Raw genomic sequence first — 20,724 nt, 5'->3', positions numbered from 1 at the left:
ATCTGTACAAATGCTTAACGTAACAGGAAAGAGATACGCTTTTTATTTTTATTACCTGAAAAATAAAGGACATGTTAAACATCTGGAAGAACAGTCTGAACAGGACCAGGGAATAAAGATTCTCCAAAAACCAGCGCGAACATTCCACGTTCCAAAAGAAAAGGAAAAAACAGGTCGGTCTAGCAGCCTAGCTGCCCTCATACAGATATAAGAAGTGTTTATATCAGACGCAGACGCTTTGCATTGTCCTTGTAAAACAGGTTTCCTCTTAAAAACAAAAAAAAGTTGGATAGTTTGTATCTCGTGACATCAGCAAAGAGGCGGCAGCGTCTGAAGCAATGCAAGCGATTAGGTCACTTCTAATATATCTACAGTATAGACAGATGCACAAGACGTGCGATCACCACATCATCCCCCCTTTGTAGTTAAACTTCAGTTTCAGCAGATATTTCAGGTTGACTTGGGCGATGTCATAAACAATGTATCTGGAAAGGAATGGGTTAAGGAAAAAACACGGAATTTGGAAGGTAAAAAAGAAAAATCACATTTATTCAGATTAAGATTAAAATATGGTCTCTTTTTTCTAAGGGAGCGATTCATACTTTAATATGCATTTTTGAGTTGTTTTGCCTTAGAGAGAAGCTGCAGCTGTACAGCTCCCAGCCTCCTCTGTGGGGCAGCGATTCTCGATCAGTGGAAGGAAAGCGCTCCAATTGAAATCAGTGGGAACACTTTTCTTGCATGCAGCATGGTGAAAGTCAATGTCATTTAAGGGATGATGGCCATGCAATGAGGTGGAAAGGTTTATGAGAACGCCAATAGCCGGGCTGACTTAGCATTTTGGGAGTTTTACCAGAGCTGGATGATCAGGGGTTAACTAGCCACGCCGCCCAGCTTTTTAATAAGACTGAATAGCCAGGATCTCCATATTAATGTCAGCCCAGCCGCCATTTGAAATAAAATAGACAGCTTTAACCATTTTAATATAGAGAAGGCAATTGATGTTAAAAGCATCATAAAAGGATACTCGTTGTAGAGCAGGCTAGTATCGTTAACCGGTGCAGAAACCCCTTTCCCCAGGGGGACGTCCACGCCATCAAGCTGAACCGTGGCAGACGGGTCAGGAGCAGTCCTTCCTAAACCTGTAGGGGGGAAAATAAAACCGTAACTAACTATGTTTAACATGATGCATCTAACATGCTAGGTTTGCACAGTCCTATAGTTTACTACCAAGAACCATATAAGTATCTACCAAGAATACGCCAGGGCTGTACTTTTAATTCCCTGAGTGGATGGTAGATGAGTGGAACAGTCCCCCAGCAGAAGTGGTAGAGGGTAATACAGTGAGGGGATTAAACATGCGTGGGATAGACATACGGCTCCTGAATCTAAGACGAGACCAACCACTGATTAAGGCTGTTTTGCTGTTAACACAGAATTTTGTACATTTAGGATCGCCGTATACAAGCTTAACCCTTTTAACATTAACCCTGCTTACCTTTCACGCTGTGTTTACCCTTCGGTAATTTTGTGATGTGGGCAGCAGCTTTCAGTTCATGCCTTCAAGCAAAAAAAGAAAAAAAAAAAAAAAGAAAACCCTGAAGATTACTATTAGGAAATATAATCTTAGGAAACAAAATTATTAAATAAGAATAAACTTAACATAAAAGCAATAAATGGTATTACTAAAAAATAGAAATGATGTAACTGCTATGATTAGAAGTTATGCTGGGTGTACATAAGCAACAGCTAATATAAACAGAAATACATTGGCAATATTTTAGATATTAAAAATTGATGAAAAAAATAAAGTGTGAAAAATTTCAATATTGAAAAATATTGAATAAAAAAATTGATATACAGCCTCCTCCAAGAACTTTTTGCAATGCGCTTCAAAAACGTGTATTACTTCATACTTGTATGGCCTCAAATACACTTTGTGTAAAGCATCTCAAAATTAAGTTTTTTCCCCCCATAAACTCTGCTTTTAGGATTTCATTCTTTTTAAAATTAGTTAGATTATACCAGACGGTAAATTATGTCTTAAGGTAATACTTCTTGTAATGTAGCTTTGCGCCTTAGTACAGTTTGACATGATGGGATTAAAAATGTTGTTTACTTACATGTTTCCAAGGGCCACCTCACCCAACAAAATCAAGCCGACAGGGTTACTTGGCATCGTATGACAGTAGTTGGCACTTTTTGATACCATGTCGGCGAAATAGATACCTTTACCGAACATGTAACCGGTCTGTGGGAGAGAAGCAGCATTGAATTAGCTGAAATATTTAAGTGTTAAAACGTAATTATTAGTCCCCGGGACAGCATTGCGCAACGATTACTTACAACAGGAGCTTCAGGCGGTGCGATGCGCAGACCCTGAGACAAGATGCCGGCAAAATTGGTCGTGCGGGAGCCGTGCCATAAGAGCTGGCGGTTGTGGAGCTGTTTGAAAGGCTTATACCTCTGCTTCTCGCCTTCACGTTCAATCTTAAAGATCTTTTGGGTTAAAGGAGGGGAAAAACACAAAAATTCATGAGAGCAAGTGGCATGGGGGGGGCTCTATGCTGAAGGACATTTTCTTTTAAAGTAACAGTAAACAGTTTCTGCCTTTCGGAGAATTAAAGCCAATTACTTAATGACCAGCTGCTGTTATACGAAATATTATTATTATTACTTTCAATTACTTTTAAACTGGTTTATACATTGAAAATCCAACATTCTAAAATCATAATTAAAGAGAATAGGACACAAAACAAGCAAACGTGCTACATCGAGCCTTAATATTAAGCAAAGATGCTGTGGTCACTCGTAAACATTGATCCAAAACGTTACTCACATCAAGGATCTCCAGTTTGTACGCATTGTGAGTTTCCGCATGGGTATTCTCCACGTACTGCTCAATTATCCTGGCTTCTTCGGAATCCTTATCAACAACCTGAACAAATGAAACATATTGGAATAATCATAAAGCGACTGTTTATCATTTGACATAAATCATACATGCTGAGCGAACACATTTTTCCCATGTTAGACAATAAGATTTAAAAAAAAAATCATAACTTGTGTTCTCCTTTAAACAAAAGAACATTTTTAGAACGGTGTATACTTAATCTTTGCAAAACAAAGGCATCTTTGCCTGAGTGCTGCATTTAACGGCACGGCACTTGCTTACCTGAATGTCAGTTTTAATCTTCTCATATTTCACATCGATGGGGTCCTTCTCTCCATCCTCTGCGCCTCCCCTCAGCAGGCTGTATGCTACTTCAATGTCAAGCAGGTTATCCAGCATCTGCACCTTGGCCTATAGGGCAGAGCAAAACAGTGCAGACGTTTGCTAAATATTTGGTGGAACAGTCTCCCGGCAGAAGAGGTAGAGGTTAATACAGTGAGGGGATTTAAACATGCATGGGATAGACATACGGCTCCTGAATCTAAGACGAGACCAACGGCTGATTAAGGTTTGAGTCTTTACAGCAGGAGAAACGGGCGACTAGACGGGCAGGATGAGTGTGACCTGCCGGTAAATTGCTAGGTCTCAAAACTAACCAGAAAAACGGGCCACGAGATGCCCTGCTTTTTTTTTTAATTTACCTGGATGTATTCCAGATTATTCAGAAGAGGTGGTTTCTTCATTCCAAAATCATGAGGAATGAGCGTGTAGAAGCGATTGGAGAGATCCAGTAACCGTGATTCACTGGAACTGTCTGAAACAGCCTGAAGCAAATAACATACATTTGTAATGGTGGTCAATATCGTCCCACAAGAGACATACCCCTTTAACATAAATCTAAGTTTCTGCTTTATCACATTTTTTTTTTCAATACACCCTGTAGAACAAGAGCACTCGCCACCCACAATGGTCAGCATCCAAAAAAGGAACAGATACCTTTAAAAACATTTAAAGAGACAGAACTCAGGAGATCCTAAATGTATAACACAATTAAGAAATAAACGGATAGACACAAGAGCTGAAACCTCGTCAAAGAATCCCCACAATCACACGGGATGCGAGAGTAGTCTGAAGCCATACAGACGCGGGAACCGATGTCCCATTTACCTGCTGTACTTCATTCAGGATGGAGTATGCGCTCTGAATCTGACGCTTGCTAAGCTTCCCCAGCGGCATCTTCTGAAGATCAATCTGTCGAAGAAAAAATAACGACCCTCCTTAGCGAAAGGTACATGGTCTACAGCGGAAATAAACTCATCAGGTCTACAAGGAAATCCAGAGCTAAGTGGTGCTGCATCTTGCAGAAAGCGGGCATTAAACGCAAACTAATTGCACTCCTCCTTTTATTACCCTCCGTTTTACAGGCCGTCATTTTATTCTAATGCACTCTAGTCCATTTTATTAGTTTTGAGAGTTGCAGCTCCTAATATACCGCAAGCTTGCAAGAGCGGATCCCTCTTCTTCTATATCAGTGTCTTAATGTTACTGTTCATTTGCACTCTATCCTATTGAAATAGCGCTTTGTAATTAAAATTGCGTAAAAAATTATAAACAACAGACCAGAACAGGCGGACCTAATACTACGAAAGTGAGGTATACGCCAGAGACACTTCGGAGACCGCATTTATGTCACAGGACAATTAATCAGTCCCCGAAAAATTATGAATGAAGCAAAATTCTCCATGATTAAAAAATTATTTCTTGGAAGGGTTTGGCCATTTAACGAATCTAGGAATTCTGTTAAACTCAGCAGCTGGGGGAGGGGGTGGGGAAGCACCTTTAAAGATCCATGTATTAATATGGATAAATAAACTCCACTTACCTCAAACTCCACCATGGCTTTCTTCATGCTCTCCACATCAAATATCATTTTGATGAGCTCTTGTACCGGCTGAGGAAGCTTGGATTTGGTGCCAGCACCAGCAGAAAGTTTCTTCACCACATCTTCCTCCTACAGATAAAAAAGGGATATTAATACAATGAGAAAAATACTCGGAATAAGTCAGTCACTATATAACACCAAGAAGCCAAAACGAAGACCGGAGAGAGAGGAGAAGACAGCCAAACGAGGCATTTGCATTCCAAGCAGTAGATCAGGGAAAGCCAATTACTATCCACACAGCTGTTGCTGAAATATAACTCCCATGATCCTGAACCAGCAATTAACTGCGGCACAAAGTGGCTACTAACCAGGCCTTTTCTACATCAGTACTGTCCAAATAGTTGCTGCAGTTATGCCAGTGAAACGACAAATGGTAGTCAAGTGAGTTTTTTTTGTGTGCATTCAGTAACATCCTGGGGTACGATGGCCAGATTTTCCCTATGTCTAGGGACGTTGAAGTGCAATATACACTGCATGGGTTAACAGCACTTTGATTATGTGCCCTTGTTAAAAGGAATTCTAACCGGGGGCCACAAACAAACATGCATCTCCAGGGTTAGGATGATCATCCGGTTTAGACATACCTGCCCGTAGTCAATTTCCAGCGGGTAGAACTTGTTGGGATATTTGGTGAAGTTGGTGGAATGCCAAGCATTGCCTGTTTTTTCTTGGTACAGATTGAGGAAATGGTCAATGGCTTCTTCTTTTGAAGACATCTCCTCCAGCTTGTTACTGCCGATAACAGTCCCTACTCGGCCCCAAGACCGGAACACCCAGTATCTGGGGGCGAATTAAACACAACGTGATCATGTTATACAATGCAAAACCACTGAAGCACAACACTATTACGAGTCATTACCATATAAAGGCGCACATTTATATATGTGTGTGTTTATATATATACATATACACATATATATACACATATATATACACATATATATATATATATATATATATACACACATATATATATATATATATACACACATATATATATATATATATACACACATATATATATACATATATACACACATATATACATATATACACACATATATACATATATATATACATATATATATATACATATATACATATACATATATACATATATACATATATACATATATACATATATACATATATATATATATATATATATATATATAGAAAAAATGCTGGGATATCTTCCAAAATTCTTATCAGAATGTTAAGGTAGCTGAAATACACAATTAAAAATAATATATATATATATATATATATTTTTTTATTGTTGAAGGAACGGCGCAGTGAGCAGGAACATACCTGGCGTCCCGATCATGCTCTATAAGCTGCAGTTTGTAATAAGAATTTGTTCCTCGGGTAATGTCAACAAGTCCCAGGGTAGCACTGAAAATTTTGCCACTTTTTTCCAAAACATGAGACGAATTCTCAAGCCCTATATAGAGGGGGGAAAAGAAAACATAAGTCTGGCACCATTTAAAGAAAAGTCTAATACCGACCCCTATTAAATCCAATCTCTAAATGGCTTTCAGCAGGCAAGAGGGTATTCAGGGGAACCTAAAAACCCCCCCCATCTGTTTTCCAAAAGAAGTGCTGCACGGAAAGCGTCTCTCTCTTCCGTGTCTGACGACGGCTGATGTGAGCGGATCGAACACCACAGCTGGCATAAGGTTGGCGCGGGAGGAAGGGAGAGAAAGCCATAGAACCAACACACTGTGCGGAAAAGCCATCAGCGCAACCCCGGTTTAAGTAAGGAGGTAGCGGATCCTTCTGCTCCAGTACACCGGCTAACACTTAAAATCAGAGCTCTGCTTATATACAGAAAAACACCATATTGTCTAAAGCAACCATCTAATATTAACTTAGTAAACTGTAGCAGGTAGGGCTCTAAAAGGGTAACCACACATAAAATATGATTATTTACAAAACACTCCAATTACTCCTTTTTTTATTAAGTGATTAATACATTTTATATTCCATATCTGTATTAAGATTACATCTGACTTGAAAAACATTGGAATTGGAATCAAGAATTGGAATTAGTAAAATACAGCTGTAATAACCTTTAATGAAAGTATTTAAAGAGCAGCTGTCTCAACTTTTTGTTTTTAATCACTAAACTAATTTATTGAAGCTACCTATTGCTTGGGCTATTTACTTTGTCAGCGTAAATCTTTTCAAAATACGGCCCAAAAAGCACCATCTTCCTGTTCGGAAGCACCCCGCCTTTTCTGCAGCACCCTTCCGATGGCTGACTGAACCAAATGAGCAACAATCAGCAAATTAACAATTATATCTCTGTTTATCCGATCACTAAGAACACTAAGTCAAAGACGGCTACTCCTATAGTATATATATAAGGATGGGTTTCTAAAACACACACACAGATATATACATATTTTGCCTATTTAAATTAAAAAAATATAATAGGTTTATAAAAGCAGGGATTTGGAAGAGGTAACAAGTCCACTTTAAATTAAAATGTTTTGTATCCCTTTTTTTTTTTAAATCAAACCCTAAAGGAAAAATAAAGAGCAAGGAAAGAAGTAAGTCAGAGGAGCTAATTATGGATGTTCATTACCCAAAGTGTTAGGATACATAAGGACTAATTAGCCGGGGCGACAGAGAGGTGAGAATATCACATCATTAACGGGAGAACTGGAAACATCAGCAGATGCATAATATTAGATCAAGTAGAAGGTTTACCAGGAAACCATTATAACCGCAGAATGATGGGGAATACGAAGGTTTAAAAGCTGGTCCTCTAAAGATAATGCAACAAAAAGCAGGTATCCTTAATGTTAGTGTTAGAAACCTAGATAGCATCTAAAGTCTCGTTCTCACCAGAATCTGGATCCACCGCGGCTCCACCTTTAACCGTTAGCTTCATTTTCTTCTCCGATTTGCTGCTTCCTTAAAGATGGGAAAAAAATATATAAAAAAATGAACATTCCAGTGAATTATCTGTTTATCACTGCGAACAGATCCAACACACCAATAATTGGGTAATGTTACCCCCAAGACAAAAGAGGAAGCAGGCCTGATTGCAGGAAGTGAGTTTATTGGATTGGTCAAAAGTAACCATTATCACCCCATGATAACTAGCAAGAGGATTCTCCGTCCGCTTAACAGAAGTCTTACAGACAGACTTCATACTGAGGGTAAAGCGTCCCTTTAACTAGCGGCAGACTACACCATGCTTACCCTGTTCCTCCTTCACTTTCCCTGCGCTCTTCGCAGCCGGGGCCCCGCTTGATTTCGGCTTCGGAGGTGGCTCTTGTACGGCTTCTTGTTTAATCTCAGCCCCCCAGGTGGAAATCCCGTGCTGGGACAGCAGCTCCTGCACGCTCTTCCCAGACTCCAGCTCCTTCAGGACTTCCTCGTTCACAACACGCACGTTGGCTGCTTTCACTTCTTCCATCTTCTTGTTCATTTTCTCCACTTCCTCTGTTTGGAGATAAGCCAAAAGGAGATAATCAGTGCTGGGCAAAAACACGAGGGCCTTGGCAGTACATACAACACAAATCTACAGAATAAAACATGACCAAGCAGCACTTTGCAGAAATTGTTTCTCATGTTCATTGAACTAGCCTGTTTACTATTAGAATTATAACACATTTTATCCAAAAATTCCCAGCAAAGCAATATAAATTGTATAAAATATAAATAAAAGAGTGAAGAAAGACAGAGAACCGACTCCAATATTTGCAAAGAACTGAAATTAAGACTTTATTTCCCAATATAAATCTGATCTTGGCATCTACATTTGGAAAGGTTAATGTTCCTAATCTGCTAGGACCAATTGCTAAATGTCAGGGTGCCTGTGAGGTCCATTTAAGTTTCTCTTATTGAGCTGTTTGGAACATCCAGGAGGATTGGTTTCAATTGTATGAAAGGTTGACCCTCTCTTTTTTTTGTTAAATGAGATTTTATTGAACTTTTACAGCCTTCTTAATTTCTTATTTTGGAAAACTTTACACAGCGCCATAAAAAAGGTTCTTCTACGACATTTTTATTTTGGTGAACAGTGAAAAACTACCTGGTAGTACAGAAATGTGACCCTTACTGAACCCTCAATTTGATGCTCACGGGGAAAATATTATTTCACCTTCTGTGCGATGTCATGAAGAATCAATGACCCGTAGCATTTAATATTCTGTAGAATAGCTCGGAAAGTAGCTCAGGGCCCTCTTCAGCTTTTTTACCAGTGTGTCTTAACCTGTGAAGTTATTGCCAAATTGTGTTCTGCCAATTTTAAACTTCCACGGCGCCTGTGTGGTAGCAGCGCTACAGAATCTGTTGGTGCTCTGTAAATAAACGTAACAAGTTCGGAGACTCACTCTCTGTGCTAACGCAGAAGGTGGCCTTGTTTGCCGACCCAGTGATTTTCCCACCAAGTTCTTCGACCAATGACTTTATTTCATCCTTGTTCTTGGACAGTTTCCCAACTACCAGAATCTTCATGTTGGTCAGTGGTTTGCCTTAATAAATAAATAAAAAAAAATGCAATTCAACAAAATTTGTGAATCTGTTCGCTGTAGTACGGGCCGCAGCATCTGCTCCACAAAAGCATAAATGGGAGATTTTCAGTCCCAAGACTCAGCATCAGATGAACAAAACCGACATCACAACGCACTTTGATTTTTATGACCCAGGTAAGCATACACCTTGATAGAGTAAGGGAATGAAAGCGAGGGAATGACATAAGACTAAGGTCTAAGAGGTGGTGATTTGATGGACATAATTATCCTTCATAAGCGCAGGACTATTAGAATGTATGCTATCCAACGTTAACCTGGTTTTCTGTTACTCACTGTATTTTCAGAAAGTAACTAAACTTCAGTAAGGTGGCTCGACTTACCTGCGGGTATAGTTTCCATGGGAACAGGTTCAACTTTAGCAGGGACTGGGGTGCTCACAGGCGCTGGGGATACCGACAGAGGGAAGGCCCGGTCCTGCCTTTTAAACTTGAATTTTTTCAGATAGGGAACTTCGTGAAATTCCTGCTCATTTAAAGAAACCATCATTTAATCCGCACGCATTCCAAGCCGCTCTGCCCAAAGCAATTAGACGACCCCAAAGCCAGATTCATTGTCACCACTAGAGTCTTTACTCACCTTTGGTATCACCCAGTCCTTTCTGTTAGGGGTCTGTGTTTTAGCAACACATTTAGTCCATGCGCTGATGTCCCCTGTGCAATAGTAGGCATCAGTTTTGAAAACATACTGGCCGTTGCACTCCTCGCAGGGAAGCAGTGACCCAAACGCCATACCGTCCGCCACTCTATCCAGGATCTGCAGAGCCAAGAGAACACAAAACAGATTTAAGACTTAACCATCCCATATCCCAAATAACCACAACAAATGACGCCCCCTTTTAACAGACTTTTTCCCCACTTTTTTTTTTGCACCATACAACTTACATTCGTCTCTCCAGAAGGGACCTGCTGTTTGTTGGCTATAAGGAGTTCCTTCAGGTCATTGGTACTACAGACCTTCTTCAGTTCATCCTTTATGTTCCAAACAAGTTCGCTCTGCTCCTGTTGGAAGAAATTAAACAGTCCAGCGACATTCATGGAGGGGAGGGGGGTCAATTATCTTATTTATCCACGATTCTTCTATATAAACAGAGACTGACTTTTCTGTTGTAGTGTCTTATCAGCTAAATGGGTGCTTTAATTTTCATGGCTGGCATTTACTGCATTTTGTGACACCGGAATAGCCAATAACCAAAACGAATAAGTAGCAACACACAATAAACGGGGCGATCTCGATACGAGGGGATAAAAGTGTAATCTGCAAACCTTGAGTTGTTTTTCAAGTTTGGATTCCTTCTCCTTTTCTTTCTTTGCTTTCTTTTTGGATGCAGCGGAACCATCAACTTCATCCCCTTTTCGTTTTCTTATCAGAAGAAAATGGCATAATGAGATTTTTGTTGAAATTATTTGCGCTTTGTGTTGACCGTTACATAAAATTCAAACAGATGGAACTACTGCATAAATACGATTGCTATCCAATTACACAACACATACATACTCATTGAGCATGGGAAACAGCATAGTGTTCTATACGTACGACCCAATTCCCTTCTGCACTCACATCTCTAATTAGTAACCAATTTTGAACATGTCCAAGCAGAAAGGATCACTGCGGCCACCCATGAGCGTTATCCCAAAGGTGCATTAGTCTCTCAAGGCAGCTCATTATCCAAGTAATTAATCAAATTTGCTTTTTACGCCTTCACGCAGCGACGCATCAGAACAGCCAAGATAAACACCAGAGGGTAGGATGGCGCCGATATATAGCTTTGGCCAGCAGAAGGTTTCTCGTGTAGAAGGTTAGAACGCTCAGGTGATTCTACTATGGGCGCTTCTGCAAACATCCCATGCGTTCTGGGTCGTAAGGAGTGGGGAGAAAAGAATTAAAAGCAAGGAAAGCCTGGTGAGTATATCGCTGACCCGATAATCATGTACCAGGATACATTTTAAATTAAGTAGGGATCTATATGTAGCGATTTATCCCCCACAGCACAAAGTGGGGTTTATTCAACAGAAATAAATTATGGTAGCGAGGTAACGCAAAGCCCATCAGCCGCCATATACAGAGAAGGTATTGTGTTTTAGTTGGAATACTGTTGTTTAGTCGAGAAGTTTCCCGTAACTGTATAAACGCTAATTATTATGAGGATATTCGCTCCATCAATTCCGCATAAGAACAACTGAATCTATGATAAAATACTCGGTAATGGCGTTTTACCTATTTTTAAAATAATTTTCTTCATTTTTACTGTTATTTTTTTTCTTCTTTTCCAAGAAGAGACCAAGGACTGATTAAGGTTTGAGTCTCGAGCAGGAAAAACAGGCGACTAAACGGGCCAAACGGGTCTGACCCGCTGGCAAATTCTAGGTTTCCTCCATACGTAAAAAGAGTGTTAAGACTTTCAAGAGCCAGAAAGATACCGGTAACTCTCCAGCCGGGATCCTCTACTTAACAGGGCGAGTAAAAGCAAAGAATGCCCCGACAACCGATTAGACAAACACAGCTATAAATAATGTAAACATTTGTTTTTATTGTCTATATTTACAGGTTTTAAGTAAATTTGGAGGACTTGGTTAAAAATGCAATCTCGAACCACAATGAATGGCAGCACCTCGTCAACGCCCAACATAAGCGGCGGCAGGGAGATGGAAGACCTTTATTTCACCTTGGATGTCCCCTACACCACAGCAGAAGTTGTAATCGCCACAACAGCCACTGTGGGAAACATCTGTGTGTGCATCGTCATCATCCATGAACGGAAGCTCCGGACCGTGACCAACTACTTCCTGGTGTCTCTGGCTGCTGCCGACACGTGCGTGGGGGTCTTTGCTATCCCCTGCGCCATCCTCACCAGTATAGGGATCCCCCATCATAACCTCAAACTCTGCTTGCTGATGCTGTCCATCCTAATTATGTTGACGCTTTGTTCGACCTTCAGCCTCCTGGCCATTGCCGTAGATCGATACATCGCCATTCTACACCCCCTTCGATACAAAGGCATTATGACCCCATCCAACACACTGGCCCTTATACTTATGGCTTGGATGGTTTCGTTTCTTGGGGGTCTGGTACCAATGATGGGCTGGCATAAAGCCACCTCTGGAACCAGTCACTGCCTCTTCACCCAAGTGGTTGATATGAAATATCTGGTCTACTTCTTCGCCTTAACGTTCTTCCTTTTGCCTCTGATGATCATGTTTGCCATCTACGCAAATATTTTTTTGGCGGTCAGGAAGCAGCTGCGCAGAATAGGAAACGGTAAGCAGGGCAATTGGGTGGGAACGCAAGAAGTCGGGATCAGGAAAGAAATGAAGACGGCCACGTCTCTTTTCACAATCGTCTTCCTCTTCGTTCTGTGCTGGGCGCCATTGCATGTGATGAACAGCATGATCTTACTGTGTCCCAATTGCTTTGTTCCGCCGATCATTCTGCAGACGGGCATCATACTAACTCATGCCAACTCTGCTCTCAATCCGATCCTATACGCTTACAAGTTAAAATCGTTCAGGAAAACCTTTAAGGTCATTTTTTCATGCAGGCGCAAGGCGGTAAGACCGGTGAGGCCACCTGATCAAGCACCGGCTTTTTCCTGCATTCACTAAATATATAAAAAAAACCTACGAATTGGGTAATTTACATTGCGCCCGCTACATCTTTGTCACGGCAAAATTATACACCCTGTACGTTAATACTTGTAACAATGTTGTCAATAAGCGAAAACATACTGTCTTTCTGTATTATCATTGTGACAAAACCTATTTAATAAACAGAGAATTGATAAAAAATATATATATATATAAAAAATTAAAAGAGGGAATAATTCTACACTAAATCAGTGGCATATTCAGGTCTAAGGCAGCAGAAGTGGGGGCAGATTCATTCATTCAAGACTTTTTGCAGCTTTATGGATGTATTAGGAAATGGGGAATTCACCAAACCCTAAAGTTAAATGTACAGAACCAGAATGGGTTTTAAAGTGGATCCAAATGTCCTATAAATATGCTAATCGCTGACATCAGCCTAGAATGCATATTTCAATGACCCTAAAGTACTTAACTACCAGCAATTGTGTGTGTGTGTGGGAGGGGGTTTACAAATGGATTTAGCAAATGTTAATCTATCGTCTCCTTAAAAATCTGAGCAAATAAAGAAAATCCTGAAACGGACAACCAAGATACCTTGCACGTAAATAAAATCTAGTCTCGTAGAAAATGATTGCATTTTGTATGTTTTTTTTATACGTTGCGGGGCGTTAAAGTGGTTTCGGCTAAACGATGAAAACGGTGGGACAAAATTAGCTTAGTCTTAATTTATACTTTTAACATTCCCTTAATGCTGGGAAAAATATCCGGGTAATACCACTTACATTTCTCCTTTTGAAGGAAACATTAAAAGTTCCGTTGTTCCATAAATATGCGATTAAGGGAGAACATAAACCTAGATCAAGTATTATCTCATCAAGGTATAGCTAAAATACGATACACGACGCATAATTAAACTTAATAGGAAGCAGTAATCTCAACGTTATAACTAAATTATTATACTAAAATTAGCTGTACTTTATGTTTTGCAATTATTGTAATGGTTTTGGAGCGATTTGGTTTGAACGCGAGATGTTATGCTACCCTTTAAAAACAGTGGCTTGTAGGAAAAAAAAATGGCATTTTAATATATATGTATACATCTATAAAATTCTCTTTTCCCGCACGTATAAAAGGCAGAGACACCTAATCAGCTGGCACTAAAAGGAAGCAGTAAAGGAAGGAATAATCATATAGAACCTGAGTACAGAAAGTTAAGATGACTGTTCCCATGGTATACACACAATGTGGATATTATATATATATATAATTTTATTCTTTTAACACCAATACACCGGTTAAGTGAACTGAACTATATAATATAGGATATGGAAAAAAAAGTGACAGATTCACCATTTTCTAGTCATTTCCATAGTAACCAGAAGGTATCTCCCTTACTGAAATAATTCCCCTTACCTTCCTTGACGCTTTTCGGTTTCCTCTAATCCTAAACTGAAAAAAGCTCAGAGTCAAAGAATGCGTTTCTGCGAGCGTTACGCTCCCAAAAACCACACAGACCTTTTATTAAAAACCAACACTTAATTGTTAGGCTTGGTTTTGTCTTACGTTCAGGACAGCCTTACGCCTCTCTCGCTGGGTTAACCTCTCCCTCTTCTCCTGGAAGGACCTTCCACTTATCCACCAACCTCTCAGTGATGGCCTTTTTCCTTTTCACATTAAATCAAAGCCAACAACACTCTAATTTTAGCCTTATCACTAAACTCAAGCTTTAAACGCTCTTCAACTATGAACGTTCTTTGGATCTGGGGTTTGATGAATACGTTTCAACAAACTGCTAACAAAAAGGCTTTGTTTTTGTACTATTGGGAACACGATTTCCGGCTCTTTCGAAGGACAACAAATACGTTTTTAATTTGCCTCTTAATTGGTTTTGCTATATGCTAGCAAAGTATGAACCTTTTAATGTTTTTTGGTGTTAAAAGCCTAACATTTTGTCAGAAAAACTTCACAGAAAACATGCATCACATATTTCTTATGTGTAAAAAAAAAAACAAAAAAAAAAAAACCCAGAAACTTTAAATATTCTTGAAGATATGGCCACCACGCAACTATGTGAAAAGTCAAATTTTACGCAGTGTAGTATATGAAAATGCAGGGAAAAAAAGCACCCGGAAAGAATTGCAGAAAAAAAGCACAACTAATATTATATATATATATAAATAAAACCACACATTTGAGTGTATTTCATACGTACCCCTCGCCTTTTACAGCTGGAAGTTTCTTGTTCAGGATATCTTTGTCCTCTGCGCTGAGGATGCTGAAACCCTTCATCTGGCTGGCGTTGTATGAAGGCAGGAAGCCCAGCTCCTCTCGGCGGCTGACGAAGCAGTCTGGGTGGTACCATCGATCGATCATGCCAAGCTGGGGCCTCTCCACATCCACACTCTTTTTGGATAATCTGACTTGGCCCTGTATGGGGCAGAAAACAGTGGCCGTCAATAAAAGGAATAGGCCGTCAATAATAGGATAGATAAAAAACCTGTAACATCTGCTTCAGCAACTGTTACAAGAAATGGAAACACTTTTTTTTTTTATTATAGGGGGGTTCCCATTTCTTTTTGCTTAGCATAAACCTGCTAGATTTTGCAGGGGGTAAAAACTTGCCAGGGCTACATTGTGAATCAGACATCATATGCTTTGGGAGTGCAGTGAAGTAGGCGAGGGCGTGTATGTGTTAACGTATAGTGCTGGGGTCAGTCCGAGTGTGCGTGTACTGTAGTGTCAGTATGTATGGAGTTGTGTATGTTACAGTATGGCATTAGCACGAGTTTCAGCATATGGTGTTAGAGTGCGTGTATCAGTGTATGGAGATGTATGTACATGAGAAAAGTATTGCTAGCCATTTGGTTTGGTTTCAGTGTAATTTAAGCTTTAGGTCTCAAGCAACACAGAGCTGAGAAAACTATAAAAGCTCACTAGCCAAAATGTTGAAAACGCATTTCATTGTTTTACTCTTTATATTTTGGTGCCAATAAATATTTGTTAGCATGAATATGGTTTAATATGAAACCTTGAGAGAAGGTGATCTTTGGCAGGCACACTAACACACAGAGGAATAACGGCTGAACACACAAGCTGGATTCTTTATGGTGTAAAATACCCTGTCATGAAGAGGTTAACCGTGGTACTGTACAAAGTGGTGCAGCACTGAAGAAAGGTGTGTTTTATGTCCTACTGCCCCAATAAACATCATTTAACTGCAGAGTAGGGGTAATATACGAGAATAAAAACATGATTGGGGAAAAAAATAGCTGGCTCCCAGATCCAAACCAGATTTTTGACTCCTGTTACATTTCCATACATCTCTAGAAAAACAGGCCAAGTACAGAAGTGACAGAGCGACTTGGGAGACCGCACGGGAAAATTACCACACGAGGATAATACAACATCCTACTGTACAGATACATTTTCGCTTTTCAGGTCCTTCGGTTTGAGCGATCGGACGTTACTTGCCAAATGCAGCAAATGTTTACCTTTTCTATCTTCTGCTCGCACCCCTTGCACGTGCTTCTGTTGGATTTTGCATATTCTGCTGCAAAATCATTCAACGTCATGTCTGCTTTGCCCCCTTTGGCTTCATCTCCAGCCCCTTAAATAAAAAAATAAAAAAAGAATAAATCAGTCATTTTAAAAGGTGAACAGAAAACTTCACAGTTTAGAACTATATTTGCTCATTACTCTTTCTTGCTGGTTGTAGGGTTTTTTGTTTTGTTTCTCAAGGTAATTGTTTAGAGAGATCAGGTTTAAAAGTACTGGAATATTTTATCTCAAGGAATCAATAACAATCAACATAAGAGTGATAACTCGGGGAGGAATAATCACGCAGATGTTAAGATGGCTGCTCCTATGGCACATACGGAGGTTGCCAACATATTGCTTTTTTTGACCCTGTAAACGTCATTTAGGTTTAATGTACTGATTTAACACATTCACCCGCCTCTTTCCATGAGTGAATCTAAGGTCGAAACACTAAATGTATATAGCACACATTTTGGCGTTACCTGCTGGAGCCCCACCGGTTTCAATCGCCTTCTTTATTTTCTCCTGATCGTCCCATCGTAGCTCCGTAAAACCATCAATATCCCCGTGGGATAATACTCGCGCACGCTTCCAGAAGCAGGAGTAATGGTGCCAGTGGGGTACTTTCCCATCGAACATTGGAGACTGGAAGCAGAGGGAAGAATGAGAGTTATTCACAGAGCATTAACTGAACCATCCAGAGAAATCCTGCTTGCGCTCCACCATTAGATAACCAAGAGACCAGAAACCTGATGTTATTGTGAGAAACGTAGAAAAACATAGAATTTGACGAGCTAAGACCCAACTAGTTTGCCCATAGGCACTAAAAACAAGACTGCTACCGAGATATTCCATTATCATAACATACTGGCAAACGGAATTACAAACTTGGGATACTTTTCAGCAAACACATTCACAGAGCGAAACGGAAAGTCTCCAAGACCCTTTGTAATAGATCTGAAGAAGAGACCTCTGAGCCTGTGATTAAATCTTAGTCTGTGGATAATTTGCCCACGTATAAAATACATACAAGGTTTCAAAAACACACAGAACACTCTATCAGAGATGATTTGCTTTGTTTTCAAATCGGCCGCCGAGCAAACAGAACTCCCACGTCAGCCGCTGCTCAAGTTTACCAAAAGCTCTCACGGTAAGGAAATGAAGCTTAGCGGATCTGTCATTTTATTTCTGCCACCGAAAGTCTCTAAAGCTTGGATTAGTTGCTAAAGTATTAAAATCAACAGAAAAGCATCTTTCGCAAAACAAATTGTGTAACTGTGTTACGTGCTGCATTGGAGTGTGAAACATTACACACACACTGTAACTTTGTTGCAAAAAAGTATCTATTTTGGTAGATTGTATTTTATGTTCAGGGATATGTTTTTCTCCGTGGGATTTCCGGTTGAAGCGTATGAAGCGCGCACGTTTTCCTCTTTAAGCCCCTTCTCGTCAGATGACCTTATTAGCTCTGCAAAGGAAAAGCCGGTAAAGCCGCTGCCCCATCCCGCTGCCGAGCTTTTGATTCTTGTCTAAACAAAAGCATTGCGTGACTTTCCCACTCGCTTCTCCTGTGAGGTTTGTTCTGAATTCTTGCTGGATTTAAAAGGGTTAAAAGTTGTTGTTTTTTCTTCTTCAATCTATTGTTCCTAAAAACCAACTTTGTCTCCAAACTAAAAGGCGGAAGTGTGAAATTCGGGTGCTTTCCTTAACTGGGACACTTTTCCCCAACTAGTTTCATTTCTCAGAGTCTGATGGGTGATTAATTACAAATACATAAAGAAAAAAAATTAAAAAAACGAGATCAAAAACCCCATGAGAATGAAATCATGGAGGAGAGACAACGACACGCACAGTCCACAGTAGGGTAAGCTTTTATCTGATGTTACATTAAATAGAGGTTGCTGATGTTTTGATGTTTAAAACCAAAATGGGATTGTGTGATTAAGACTGAGACATTCTATTGTTTATTACAATGCAGCACGATAACGAGCCAGGGTGTTTGCCTAGTAGATTGGGTTCAGATAACAGAGAAATATATATATAAATATATATGGAACATTATAACACCAGCCGTCTGTAAAGAGGCTTAATAAGTAAGGATACTAAGCAGGACTGCGTGTAAAAACAGGACATATGTAATATATACTATGTGCACATAGTACTACTACAGACACGCATGCAAAATAAAAGCTCTGCAGCTCAGCAAAGCTCTCTAATATACCATAAGAATTCACGAGATGGGGAAACAACTGACAATAAAGTCTAAGACCAGGTAGCCAGACAGATAAAACAGGCCGGAGCTGGATAAACCGGGAAAATGCAGATTAGATCTCTGTAGGAGGGCAGGTGTGGGGGGGATACAATCTGGATGAAACAATAGCCTGTCAGCCATGTAATAACCCACTAAAGGAATCCATTAATTAGGGGGGTTGGGGGAATGCATGGATTTCCAAGAGACAGCTGATAAGGGAAATGCCTGCAGAGAAAAAGGTAGACTGAAAAGAAGAGGTGAGACGAGAAAAAGTAACCCCCCCCAAAAAATTCTTGACGGTACAATAGACGTTAGGAATTTGTTGTCGCCCCAGGTAAGAACTAGATTAAAGGTAGATTCAATACTGAGGATCTGAAGCATTTCTGTAGAAGAGGAAATAACTGTGACTAACTTTCTGACCTCATATTGCTGTTTCAGCAGGTAACACCTGGTTGCTTTAATAAGCGCCCCTGTCCACCAAGCATCAGAAAGTGGGGACAGGCACCTTTCTGGCATTCAAACAGTTAACGGCCAATCCATCCCGACTTACTTTAAAGAACAAATCAAGATATCATTGCTTAGTTCCTAAACCGTAAAATGTATTTGTTTCCCACTGCATGTATGAGGTTAATCTAACAAAGATTGGTCAAACCAACATTTAGTAGATTGCAAGCTCACAGGAGCAGGGGCCTGTGCTGCTTCTGTCCCAGTACGTGTTAACATTGTAACGTTGCGGTCACTTTAAACCTAAACGTTTTCACCGTCGCCTACTGTAACAGCGCTACGGAATCAGCTGGCGATATATAAACAAATACCAACCAGATTTCACAAACTCCTGGCCATTTTTGAGTTAATTTATCCGTTATTATCCTACCAGGGGTAGGATTGGATCTGTGAGATTCACAATGTTAATGTGGGTGAGAGCGCTTTTGGCAGTTCTATGGATGAGATCACTGCAGACTAATGGTATAAGAGCACTGTCATTATGGCTGCAATGGCAGATCTAACTAAAACACAGCACATATATACATACATATATATAATCGATCAGAATATGTATTAATCTTCCCATGTTACGTACCGATTGGCTGGATAATTGATGCTTTTAATAACATGTATCCCTCCCTGATTCAGTCCCTTCCCATAGGCTTGAATATGTAAACACCCATCAGATCTGCATCAGTATAAAAAGTTAAACCAGAATCTAAGAAGCTGATAAACTTCTGGCACTGGATCAACTCTGGGGTAAAGTTGCAAAGATTTAGATGCCAGTATTTGCCCTCCAAGCTCAATACCCCAGTGCACAGGGGCCCTGTTTCCCTGTATGGGGTAAGCCAGCCTGTGCACACTGCAGACTAGTTAATACCCCATGCACAGACGCCCTTTTCCCCTGTGTGGGGTAAACCAGCCCTCGAAGGCTCGTTATTATCCCAAACACAAGGGCCCTCTTGCCCTGCCTGAGGTAAACCTCACCTGCACCATGATGGCCAGCCGGAGGGATTCCTTGCCGATGTTGTCCCCGCATTTCTTGCAGGAGGCCCGGCCGCTCTTCGCGTACTCAGCCCGGTACAGCTTTTCGGAGGCCTCGGCCATGGCTACAGACTACAGCGGATTATCCCCCACACACAAACACACACCGGGTGCAGCGTGCAGCCACCAGCCCGCCACACAACAAAACAGACCAAAGCAGCCGCCAGCCGAGCGCAGGCGCACCTCGCGCCGAGGCACGCATCAGTCGCTCTGCTATCGATAGCACAGGTCTTGGAGGAGGAGGGAATCTGGTAGAGATAACAGGGCTGCTTGAAAAGCGATGCGAAACCACGTGGTCTTGCAGGAAGAATGCTGGGGGTGGGCGTGCACGTGGGCTGAGATGCTGCAGAAGCTCTTGGCAAGCAGAGGCCGTCAGCAGAAGTGGGTTATCTACCGCTTAAAGACTGTGCCATTTGAGGTTTCGTTTAATGCTTTTAGAC

The 20,724-nt window shown here is 40.5% G+C and overlaps 1 protein-coding gene across 1 annotated transcript; it reads right to left on the bottom strand.

The window, feature by feature from the left end:
* Nucleotides 1-277: 277 nt before the first annotated feature.
* On the bottom strand, nt 278-20,428 carry PARP1 (poly(ADP-ribose) polymerase 1). The gene is made up of 23 exons (XM_053459078.1): nt 20,228-20,428; nt 16,986-17,148; nt 16,458-16,573; nt 15,179-15,393; nt 10,648-10,744; nt 10,267-10,383; nt 9,962-10,138; nt 9,706-9,847; nt 9,185-9,325; nt 8,049-8,291; nt 7,689-7,757; nt 6,147-6,279; nt 5,420-5,615; nt 4,776-4,904; nt 4,061-4,144; nt 3,595-3,717; nt 3,176-3,304; nt 2,840-2,938; nt 2,347-2,499; nt 2,124-2,251; nt 1,499-1,560; nt 1,028-1,142; nt 278-485 (listed from the first exon to the last, which is right to left on the bottom strand). The coding sequence occupies exons 1-23, from the start codon at nt 20,345-20,347 to the stop codon at nt 401-403; spliced, it is 3,036 nt and encodes a 1,011-aa protein (XP_053315053.1). The 5' UTR covers nt 20,348-20,428; the 3' UTR covers nt 278-400.
* Between the last annotated feature and the right edge of the window lie 296 nt (nt 20,429-20,724).

Source organism: Spea bombifrons, chromosome 3 (assembly GCF_027358695.1).
Source record: "Spea bombifrons isolate aSpeBom1 chromosome 3, aSpeBom1.2.pri, whole genome shotgun sequence".
In the NCBI taxonomy this organism is placed as follows: Eukaryota; Metazoa; Chordata; class Amphibia; order Anura; family Pelobatidae; genus Spea; species Spea bombifrons.
Note: the sequence above shows the minus strand (reverse complement) of the source record. Positions and strands in the feature narration are given on the sequence as shown.

Coding starts and splice junctions, on each gene's coding strand:
- PARP1 (XM_053459078.1), bottom strand. CDS start 20,347: ATGGCCGAGGCCTCCGAAAAGCTGTACCGGGCTGAGTACGCGAAGAGC. Junction 10,745..15,178: donor CCAGCTGTAAAAGGCGAGGG/GTACGTATGAAA, acceptor TCTTCTGATAAG/AAAACGAAAAGGGGATGAAG. Junction 7,758..8,048: donor GAAAGTGAAGGAGGAACAGG/GTAAGCATGGTG, acceptor CCCATCTTTAAG/GAAGCAGCAAATCGGAGAAG.